At 41.2% G+C, this 12,261-nt stretch overlaps 1 protein-coding gene across 1 annotated transcript in view; it reads right to left on the minus strand.

Moving 5' to 3' along the window:
• The window catches only part of LOC124607278 (sialin-like), a 79,654-nt gene that overhangs the window by 39,372 nt on the left and 28,021 nt on the right, over positions 1-12,261 (minus strand). The window contains exons 4-5 of the mRNA XM_047139557.1: positions 10,940-11,024; positions 5,353-5,567 (exon numbers count right to left, since the gene is read on the minus strand). Of these exons, the coding sequence (XP_046995513.1) occupies positions 5,353-5,567; positions 10,940-11,024 (300 nt within the window). The remainder of the gene's footprint in view (positions 1-5,352; positions 5,568-10,939; positions 11,025-12,261) is intronic.

A 12,261-nucleotide genomic window follows, 5' to 3' on the forward strand; every position in this document is an offset into this window, starting at 1 on the left:
GCCTGACCTGTCTAGGGGGGCCCTACAGTTCTCCACCCAATAACGGAGGTCGATGAATTTGCAACCATTATAGTCGCAGAGTCGTCTGAGCCTCTGGTTTAGACCCTCCACACGGCTCCAAACCAGAGGACCGCGATCGACTCTGGGCACTATGCTGCAGATATTAAGCTCAGCTTGCACTCCGCGTGCGATGCTGGTTGTCTTCACCAAATCAGCCAGCCGCCGGAAGGAACCAAGGATGGCCTCAGAACCCAAGCGGCAGGCGTCATTCGTTCCGACATGTGCTAGTATCTGCAGCCGGTCACACCCAGTGCGTTCAATAGCTGCCGGAAGGGCCTCCTCCACATTACGGACGAGACCCCCCGGCAAGCACACCGAGTGCACACTGGCATTCTTCCCCGACCTACCCGCTATTTTCCTGAGGGGCTCCATAACCCGCCTAACGTTGGAGCTCCCTATAACTAATAGGCCCGCCCTCTGTGACTGTCGGGACCTTGCCGGAGAATCGGCCACTGGCCCAACAGGCGAGGCATCCTGTGGTGGCTCGGAAACGATGTCATCACCACTAGGAAGCACCCCGTACCTGTTGGAAAGGGGTAAGGCAGCTGCCACGCGGCCAGATCCCACCTTTGCCTTTCGGCCAGGCACGCGCGAGCCCACCACTGTCCGCCATTCACCCTGGAGTGATGGCTGACCGGTAAGATGCTCACTGCCGGAAGACGCAGCGACATCAGGGGTTCCATGTGATTCCAAGGCCACCGAAGTAGGCATAGGTCTCACCACAGTTGCCCCAACGCCACTACGAGTCGACGCCTGCGCCTCGAGCTCGATGAGCCTAACAGACAAAGCCTCCACCTGCCCCCGAAGAGTGGCCAATTCTCCTTGCGTCCGCTCACAACAACCACAGTCCCTACACATGACTATGTTTACCCTACTCTATACGGTGACAAATTCCCAAGATAATCTTCTGATGAGCTACTCTGATAATCAAGAAACACTCACTGAAATACGAGACGCGAAAACTACGCTAGGTTTTCCCAGAAAAACTATTTAAAAGCTAAGCGCAGCAAATAAGTACAAAAACGCTTTATACAAACAGTACTCGCTGCTGCTGGTGCTCTCGCTCTGGCTGTCACAAGACAACTGCTGATTCAAGTGACTAGTGGCTAACGGCCGCGAAACAAACAAAAGACGGTTTTAGGGCGCTTTCTGTTCTAAACGATCAAGAAAACACTAAGAAATCTAACACGAAAACTACGTAAAGTTTTATCAAGAACTGTTAGTTACTATGCAGAGCAGATAAACACAAATAGAATCCCTTCCTTAGTGGATGGTCGTAAACAAAATGCAAAATAAACGCTTTATACAAACAGTACTCGCTGCTGCTGGTGCTCTCGCTCTGGCTGTCACAAGACAACTGCTGATTCAAGTGACTAGTGGCTAACGGCCGCGAAACAAACAAAAGACGGTTTTAGGGCGCTTTCTGTTCTAAACGATCAAGAAAACACTAAGAAATCTAACACGAAAACTACGTATAGTTTTATCAAGAACTGTTAGTTACTATGCAGAGCAGATAAACACAAATAGAATCCCTTCCTTAGTGGAAGGTCGTAAACAAAATGCAAAATAAACGCTTTATACAAACAGTACTCGCTGCTGCTGGCGCTCTCGCTCTGGCTGTCACAAGACAGTGGGAAGACTCGCTGAATTTCTGCTTTCTGTCCCATTCTGAAAGGGAAATGTGAATCACTAGTTAATCACAGCCGGATTATTTACGAGGAGGGAGATTGTTGCTATTGTCATAAATTTATCATTGGTTGGTACTTGGAAGGTCCACAGCGACTGGCTAACAAGAATCTGGTGCTGGCAGCACCAGCCTCATTTTGAGAAGGAGAGCAGCTATTCGTACAAATTTCATCCTGAATCTCTAGAGGGGAACTTCATCTTGGACTGTCAGAGGAAGAGATGCCATCGTGTTTTTCGAACCATGGTATGGATGAACTGCATGTCTATGCTTTGTGACGAGGAAACCGCAAAGTCCTTTCATTCGAGTTAGTCTTGTTTTTCTAAATGAATTCATGCAGTTAGCTAGTAGAACACGGAGTTAGGCAAGGGATCTGGTGCTTATATGTACTTTTCTGGGTCTTTCCCTTACTCTGTTTACCAACTCCGCATTCATCGGGGGGGGGGGGGGGGGGGGGTTATGTGAACATAGCTAATAATATTTCCTTTCCAATCGCACCCTCCTGTGCCAAGGGTTTATCGTGTATATTTTTAATTCATTTTCTCATTACATCTGTCTGAGATGGTTTACCCATATTCCATGTTTATTTGGTCCACCCCTGTTTGACTTCCTATGTTCATTAGTTTCCATCGCGAGACTTTTTTCTTAGTATTCCACATGATGTTATGGGGAGTGGACTTTTCTTTGTAATTTTCACTTAGTTGGAAAAGGCCAAAGGACACGGAAATATTCCAGCTGGATTACCTCACGGTCAGACAAACATTCTGAAATCAGATATCGTAAAGTATACTCAGACAAGATATAAACTCGGATCAAAATTTAAAAATGATGAAGAGTAGCCTGAGGTTTAACAGAATCGTCCCGAAGAATCAGTGCGAAAAGAGGTACTGAACTACTGAACTTAAGGTGGTAGATACTGGGATAATGAAACAACAATACGCAGTTGAAGAAGAATGGGCATAATTAAACAGGACAGTCACAGAAGTTGAACAAACAACTGTAGATATGAGGCAGGGAACTGGCAAGAAACCTTGGCTAACCGAATAATTGCCGGCCTCTGTGGCTGAGCGGTTCTAGGCGCTTCAGTCCGGAACCGCGCTGCTGCTACGGTCGCAGGTTCGAATCCGGCCTCGGGCATGGATGTGTGTGATGTCCTTAGGTTTAAGTAGTTCTAAGTCTAGGGGACTGATGACCTCAGATGTTAACTCCCATAGTGTTTAGAGCCATTTGAACCAACTGAAGAATTTCAGTTGACCGATGAGAGACGGGGTACAAAAATGTTCAGGAAAGACATAAACACAAGATATAACACACGTAGGAATTAAATCACTGAAGAGCCAAAGAAACTGGTACACTTGCCTAACATCGAGCAGGGCCCCCGCAAGCACGCAGAAGTGCCACAACATGACGTGCCGTGGACTCGACTAATGTCTGAAGTAGTGCTGGATCGAATTAACATCATGAAACCTGCAGGGATGTCCGTAAATCCGTAAGAGTACGAGGGGGTTAAGATCTCTTCTGAACAGCACGTTGCAAGGCGTCCCACGTATGCTCAATAATGTTCATGTGTGGGGAGTTTGGTGGCCAGCGGAATTGTTTTAACTAAGAAGAGTGTTCCTGCAGCCACTCTGTAGCAATTCTGGACGTGTGGGGTGCCGCATTCTCCTGCTGGAATTGCCCTAGGACAATGGACATGAATGGATCCAAGTGATCAGATAGGATACTTAAGTACGTGTCACCTGTCAGAGCCGTATCTAAACCTATCAGGAGTCCCATATCAATCCAACTGCACACGCTCCACAACATTACAGAGCCTCCACCAGCTTGATCAGTTCACTGCTGACGTGCAGGGTCCATGGACTCATGAGGCTGTCTCCATATCCGTACACATCCATCCGCTCGATACAATTTGAAACGAGACTCGTCAGAGCGGGCAACATGTCTCCAGTCATCAACAGTCCAATGTCCGGTTTGACGGGCCCAGGCGAGATGTAAAACTTTGTGTTGTGCAGTCATATAAGGTACACCAGTGGGCCTCCGGCTCCGAAGAATGAAATCAACGTTTTGCTCAATATCACCTTCCTGAATTAGAAGGTGATTTACAAGGATGGATCTAGGGCGAAAAGTAGGATGTGCAATACACAACCTTGCAGAAAATTATCAAGACCCATATTCCCCACATAAGAAGGCAACAATCTCAATTAGGGAAGCAGTAAAATATGGTAGATCTTACGCAAGGAGCAATATGGCGTTGTTAACTGTTTCCCAAATCATGCTGAAGTACCTCAAATAACCAAACCGGAATAAAAGTGTGTCGCCCATAATTATAGACATTATCAAACAAGTCACTACAAGTAGGCAAGCGGGACTAGTAGCAAATTTATTTTGCATTCTTGGAAACAGTGACATCTTTCATAGTGAAATAGTAGACATCTTAGCGAAGCGAGCACTGAACTTAGGCGAACTCTTAGACGATGGTCTTTCTTACCAAGCTTAATCAACGAAAAGAGAGAAACAACTGGCAGACCCAATCAGATTCGCCCAATACTTCAAAATGAATTCGTTATGGCCAGCTGCAACCTGAAGGAGCATTGTCTCCACGGATTACCTAGTAGAATAGAAGCAAACGATTCATAACAATCATTTTGCACATGCTCTTAAATTGTGTCAAATTTCCATCCCACCTGTTACGAATAGGACTGAAGGAATCTCCATTATGTCGTTTATGCAGTGAAGAAGGAGACGTGCACCATCTACGATTCTCGTGCACCAGACACAAGACACAGAAAAAATCTTTTAACGTTCCCCTTCCGACACCGGCTGTAGTGTTGCTGTCGATTCAAAAGTGTGAACTGTTATTAAATGTAATGTTCAGCCAGTTAAATATGTATGACTCAAATATCTATATATACTGTGTACATGATATTTTGTATGATGCTACAATATGTGTTTCTGTATTGTTAACGTATAATTACTTTGTAAGTAGTTTCTAGTGGTGTCAGGTATCAATCATTTATTCATACCCTAATTTCTTTTTATATACCAGTTAACGAAGTGCAGAGTAGAATAACCATTAATAATGATGCAGTACTATGTAAATGTGATGAACAGCTATTTGTAGATGGCCAAACGCCAATAAAGAAAGAAAGAAATGCTAGATCAAACATAGTATTTAATTTGGGGAAGAAATTTTGAGAAAGACGTTTGGAGCATAACATGGACTTGGGAAAACCGGGAACAATAAAAGCGTTTGAGTTGTAATGCTACAGGATGCTGAAAACTATGTGGACTGTTCAGAAATGGTAAGGTTGTCGGCAGCGTCACAGAGGCAAGGAATGTATAGAAAACATCGAGGAGAAGAAGGTACAGGATAATTGGACATGTATTAAGTCATCAGGGAATAATTTTCGTTCTGATAGAAGCAGCCGTAAAGGCCAAACCTTGTAGGGGACGACCGAAATTGGAACATATCCATCAAATAATTGAGAATGTTTGGTGTAAGTGCTACCCTGAGATGAAGAGGTTGACACGGGAGAGGAAGTCAGGATGGGAGGCGTGCAACCACTCGGGAGGCTGATGAAATACAAAAAAAAAAGAGGGAACTGTACCTTGGCACTCGATTGTATAGTGGCCTCGATGTATCGACGCTCATCCGGGTCGATGTTCTTGTGCTGTGCTGGCGAATCGGAAGCCAGCAGCCACCATGGCAGACACCATAGCAGTCCGACGCCGCCAAACACGTAGAAGGTCAGAGGCCATCGTAGCGACGTCGCGCATAGAGCGCCTGTTGCTGCCATTGATAACACCGTACCGACGTATTGCCCTGCAGGAAGATCAAGTAAACCTAGCATGCTTTTAATTACAATCTCGTGCAGGAGAAAATCGAGCATTCATGTATCGCTATTATGTTCACAGAGTGTACTGCAATGTATACAGTCGATTCTAGTGGCCAATATGTCATATTCCAAACATCCTTTTTTCTTCGGTATTCTATGAAACGCGTCTGACATGACTGCGATTACGAAAAGTCTGTCATAGAGTATTTTTGTAGAATTTGTCTCCCACGAACCATGAATCTCGTAGAGGTGGGGTGACTTTGGTGCCTCAACGATACAGATACGTGTAACTACAACGGAGGATTATCTATGGAGGGGCTGGACTAACATATCATTCCTGAAGAGGGCAAGTAGCCTTTTCGGTAGCTACAGAGGCAGCAGTCTGGATGATTGACTGAGATGGCCTTCTAACATCAGTTACAATGGCCTTGATACGCTGTAGCAAATGGGTGAAAGCAGGGGGAAACTACAGCTGTTATTTTTCCCGAGGGCATAAAGTTGTACTAAAGTTAAATGCTTGTGGAATCCTCTTGGGTAAAATGTATCGGAGATAAAATAACCCCCATTTCAATCTCTGAACTTGGACTACTAAGGAGGATGTCATGAGGAACAACATAACTGGCACTCTATGAGTCATTTGTGGAATGTCAGATCCCTTAATCACTTAGGTAGCCTTGAGAATTTAAAAAGAGAAATGGATAGGCTGAATTTGGATATAGTGAGAATTAGGGAGGTTTGGTGGCAGGATGAGCAGAACTTCTGGTAGGTTGAGCACATGGTTATAAATACAAAGCCAGATCAGGTTAATGCAGTAGTAGGTTTTACAGTAATAAAGAAAATAGGAAAGCGGATAAACTACTAAGAACAGCATAATGAACGCATTTTCCTAGCCAAGATAGACACGAAGTCAACTCCTACCACAGAGGATGAAGAGACTGAAAGAACATACGAAGAGATCGAAGTAATTATTTAGATAGTTAAGGGAGAGGGATACTGAACTGTGTTGGGGGCTAGAGTTCGTTAGCAAGAAAAGGAAGAGAAAGAAAAATATAAGGAGAACATGGACTGGAAGAAAGTGATGAAAGAGGACGCCACCTGGGATAATTTTGCACAGCGCATAATTCAATCTTTGTCAGTGCTTTATATAGAAATAGTGAGAGGAGGTTGTATACGTGGAAAAGACGTGGACGAACAACAAAGTTTCCAGTAGATCGCATAATGGTAAGACAGAGAATTCGAGACCACATTTTAAACTGCAGAACTTTTGCAAAGGTATATGAGGACACCCCTAACAATTTATTTGGTATGATTTGCAGATTAAAACTGAAGGTATTGCGGAATGGTAGAAAATTAAGGAAATGGGACTCAGATGAGTCAAAAGAACCAGAGGTTGCTGAGCGTTTCAAAGGGAGAATTATGCACCGACTGACTGAATGAGGGGTAAGGAATATAATGGAAGACAAATAAGTAATAAGAGATACAATAGAAAACAAATGGGTGGCTTTGAGAGGTGAGCTCAAGGCAGCAGAGGTTCAACAGGCAAAAATACAGAGCCCAAAGGAAATTCTTGATTAACGCATGAATTATGAGATCAAAATCACTAATGGATAAAGTATAAAAGTACAGCAAATGAAGCAATCAGAATGGAATACAGACGTCTAAAAACTGAGACTGGCGGGAAGTGTAAAATCGAAAAACCATAATTGCTGGACTTGATATGGAAGAATGGTAGAAGCATCCATCACTAGAGGAAAGATAGATGCCACCAGCAGGAAAATTAAAGGGACATTCGGAGAAAAAAGCTGAATGAGTATCAGAGGGAGAGATGACAAGGCAGTGTTAAGCAAAGAAGGGAAAGCTGAAAGGTGGAAGGAATATATTGAACGGCTATGTGGAAAATAAAGGCAACATCATAGGAAGGAAAGAGGAAGTAAATGAAAATGAGTTGGGAGATAAGATACTTTGAGAAGAATTTGACCGAGCACTGACAGTCACGTCCAAATAAGACCCTTGAATTAGACAATACTCCTCAGAATTAATGAGATTCTTGGGAGAGCTAGCCTTGAGAAAACTGTTCCACCCGACGTGCAAGAAATATGACACACGCAAAATTCCCACAGACTTCAACAAGAAAGTAGTAATTCCAGTAACAAAAAAGGTAGGAACTTACAGGTATGAATATTACAGAACTATCAATATAATATGGTATGGCTGCAAAATATTACAGAAGAATCAAAAAAAGTGGTTGAAGTCGACCTTGGGTATGATCAGTTTGCATTCCGGAGAAACGTAGGAACACGAGAGGCATATACGGACCCTACGTCTGCGTTAGAAAACACGTTAAAGAAAGGCAAACCTATGTTTATAGCACTTGTAGATTTAGAGAAAGCTTTTGACACTGTTGACACGAATACTCTCATAGGAGCTCTGATGGCAGCAGGAATGAAATATAAGTAGCTGAAAATTATTTACAACTTGTATAGAAAGCAGACTGCATTTGTATGAGTCCAAGGGCACGAAAGGCAGCGCTTGTTTTATAATCAAGCAGCTTTACATTAGTCCAATGTTTTGCTGAAGTGCGTGATAAATTTTCTAATTAGCCATTCAGTTTAATTTCTTTTACTTATTTCGTGTCTTAATATAAGTGTATTGTGATGCAATGAGTTGTACGAATTTGTTATTTTCCTTTGAATGTAATTGTATGTAATTTTTGTGTACTCTGACGCTTTGGGCCAGTAGGGAATATTTACTCTGTTATAAATTTTATTAATGCGGTGGTAACAACTGAAATGAAGTAGTCGAAGTCTGCACTCAGAAGTGTTGAGGTGTACGTTAGTCCTGTGTCGAGATTACACCGTATTAGCATAAAAATCTGCCATTTTTTTCTAAGAAGAAGTGTTTTCCTTGGCGAATTGAATGGTTGGAGTAATGTGAAGAAGAGAACGCTAAGTTTTGAAATATAGAGAGCCTTTGGTCAGACGGACTTAGTTACAGAATTAACTGGTGATAATTTTTGTGTCCAGTAAGATTACACAGCCTTCGTTGAGATGGAAACAGCGGAAGCAGTAGTAACGTACGCAAGCGAGTAGAACGTAGAACTTTCAAGAAAAAAATTGCTACAACGTTGTTGCATTAGCCCATCAAAATTTTCGAGAAGAATTCTGGTAGTGACAATCGAAGCAGAAGGGGTATAGCCAGATGGGAAGGTTTAGAAGAGAGAAGAAAGGCAAGAACCAAGATTTACTAGACTGGAGGTTTTTCAAGATTCAGCACGGTAGGCAATGGGATGTCAAAGCTAACAATACGCAGAGAGTCGTAGAACTAGCAGCATTTTCCTCAAGAGAAAGCAGTATACCGAAGTTTTCCATATTATTTTGGATAGAGGAGAAACTCTGAATTTCGCCCGATCTGTCGACTGTGTTATGAGAAGTGACTGTTAACAATCTGTGTATGTACTGAAGTGTAGGAAGAAGAAGGCGTTGATCAAGAACAATGAACGTTACTAAAGTAACTTGATTGGTGGGGGAAAGAATTCAGTCTGACCAAATAAGGATAAGGACACACCAGTGACGAATTTTTCAGAATGCGTGAGGAGAGGGGGAGGGAGGGGGGTTGGCGAAGACTTCTGTTGCTACATTTTATGTGAGGCATTCAGGTAGTGAGTGTAAGAAAACGATAATACGGTCACCGCTAAAAGACTCCTGAGGTCCACTAAGCTGTATTTAGCCTTCCGACAAACATTGGCCACTCTAACGTAAGGTGTTGCCCATGTACACAGTATGAAAGCCACAAATCACTCAGTACCAGAACATTGACTATGAACTTCCTAACAATGAATTTGTCTAACATAGCCAAGTAAAGGTCTCTCTACCAACGCTCCATTTGTCTCAAAATTATAACTAAGATCTAGGAAAGACACCCCGAAATTACTATTAATAGATTATACATAATTGTGTTTCTAGTCTTAGAATTTGTGTGTGGTGTAAAATGTCAACTGTTTGGGTGCAAACACGTCATGGAAAGAGAAACTTTCCAAAGAATAAGCGTGATAAATCTAGCTACAGTCTAACTAGATACGTTTTTTAAAACAAAAAGGTTATATCTGAGCTAAATTCATGCATCTACTAAAATTGTTATTTTCAATGATTGTAAATTTAGTAATGTATTACATTTATGAATCACAAAAATTGTATTTAACGTAAATTAGCTTCTCAACATGGGCTGTATGACAAATCCATCACCATATAAATAAGCCTCCCAAAACAGACGTTAAAAACTGTATCGCTATAGTAAGATAGCATTAAGCCAACTAAAGCATGACATCAACTTGGGGCAAATATTAACTGGTCCTTCCTAATCGTGTGTCAGAAAGCAGCGCAGATGCACACAAATTTTCTAAACACTTGTTACTTATTGTGGCGCCGTGAAAAATGTGGTGTAAATCGAAACCGCAACTATGGACTGTCATCTTCGCTGAAAACTCGCCTAAAATGCTATATCTGGATGGTGTAACAAGAATTTGAAAAAGTGTTTCGTGTAACCACAGCCTTACGAGCCTAAACGTTCTTTTGAAGAATATCATCTCCACCAGGCAGTTATTTCAAAATGGTACTTTTTTAAGCACTACTAGCTAGTTTCGTGCATTCCCCATTCTCAAACGCGTAATAAATACGGATACACCATCCTAGAAAGGATTAAAAATCAGATCTCACAAAGTCATGAACAGTTACGCATAGCATGATCGTCAATGTATGTACACGATCTCGGAACATATTTCAACAAACCATACTTACACCAGCTGTTTGCAGTTCCGCCATATGTCTACAATCAAATACAATTAATGCCATCTACACATACGCTTCTGTGGTTTTTCGAGGCGTAACTCTTACGTTAACTGTTTGTTTTGACCAAGGACTAAGGGCAAAGGAAACTGAAAATTTCATGCTATTTGACTAACTGCCGTGAGTCCTATATACATAAAAAATACTAAGGAAGTCTAAGTTACTAAGCAAAGTTTCTTTCTCCATTGCAAAGGAAAACCCTCTCCTTAAAAGTGGAGGCTGTAAGTATATAAGCTTAATGCAGATCTAATTAATTTATGGTTCTGACAAGCAAATGTAATACACAATTGCAGCGACTACACGCAAACGTTGTCTGTAAAATAATGACCGGAAGAAAAACTGAGCAAATTTAGTGCGTAGCGCTATAATGTTTAATCAGTATCATTAAAATAACAATAGGACAACGAGTTCAGTATAATTATCGGTTCTACCGACAAACAGTGTTGTCATTACGGAACAGAGGAGTCGATACCATTTAGAGCAACTAAGTCACAAGGCTTACAAATTTCGCAGCTTACCTAGAAAAATTATAGAGAACTTGCTTCTTTCGTGGTCTGGCGCCCACCTGCAGATAAGAGTTTGTATGGTTGGTATTATTCCACCCTAGAACAGAGAGAAACTATTAACTTCACTTGTAAGTCATAATTCTAAATATATATTATACGTCACTGATTCCCAGTTGTAACTGAACTCTCTGTTGCTTTATGTAAGGTCGCTTACGAAACATCACTTCTGAAACTTACTGTGCGCACCAATGCATGTACTTCAAATTACAATTTAGAGAAAAAAATAAAACAAATTGTAGCTTACAGAAGTAACTATAAATTATGGCGTCGCATTTGGACGGGAATTAGGTTTTTCTGAAGGTGTGCAGTTGTGGACTTTTAATCAGTATTTTTTTGTTGAGCCACAATTTACAGTACCAGAGCAGACATGAATAAAGCAAACACTTGCGCTTAACTTCTTGCAGTAATTTACTTCAGTTAACTAATAACATAACTAAAAACCAAACAATTATTCGCTCCATGGTAATTAAATAATCTGATCTCCACAGTGGGCAACAACAATATACAACAAAACTTTATCATAACATGAAGGTACACATTCTACAAACACCTGTAAAATAACATTACTTCTGCACACAACTGGCTTTACAAGAGGACGCCAAAACAAAACAGCAACAAGTGGTATTTCTATGGAGCTTCTGGAACATTTTCACTGACATTGACCGTGAAGACATCAAGTCATCAACATGGAGAATTTCGGAAAATTTAAAATTCCAAGAGGTCAGATGCCGGAAAATATAAAAATCAAAGATGGTGGATGGCGATAAACTTAAAAATCAGAGATACTGCTGACAGGAAATTTATAAATGTGTTAGATGATGAATGATAAGAAATTTAAAAAACAAAGGTAGTGTGCAAAATTTTTTTATTGAAATGAAATAGCAAATGGCACCACAGAATATTTTTTGCCAAAATCTTCCATTTTCAAAACTATCTTAATTCTTTATTTTTGCCTCATTTTTAAAAGTATCCAATTATACTACAGTAATTCCACAAGCTTCTCCAAATGGCATGTTCAAAAGTACTAGATTATTTATCAAACAAGTTTCGTAAATACAAAGACATTGTTTTCCACCTGTGTATTTCAGCTTTCTCTGTTCTCATACTCCACTGTACTATCTCATCATCAGTAAAGATCATGTCTCCCCTTCAATGCTCCACTAATATTTATGTTAAATACTATACCACCTCATCAGCAGTAGATTACACCTCTCTGTTCAGATTCAATATTGTTGGTCTAATCATCTGTAAATTTCATCTCTGTAATATTTTAC

The sequence above is a fragment of the Schistocerca americana genome, chromosome 3, assembly GCF_021461395.2.
Source record: "Schistocerca americana isolate TAMUIC-IGC-003095 chromosome 3, iqSchAmer2.1, whole genome shotgun sequence".
Taxonomy (NCBI): domain Eukaryota; kingdom Metazoa; phylum Arthropoda; class Insecta; order Orthoptera; family Acrididae; genus Schistocerca; species Schistocerca americana.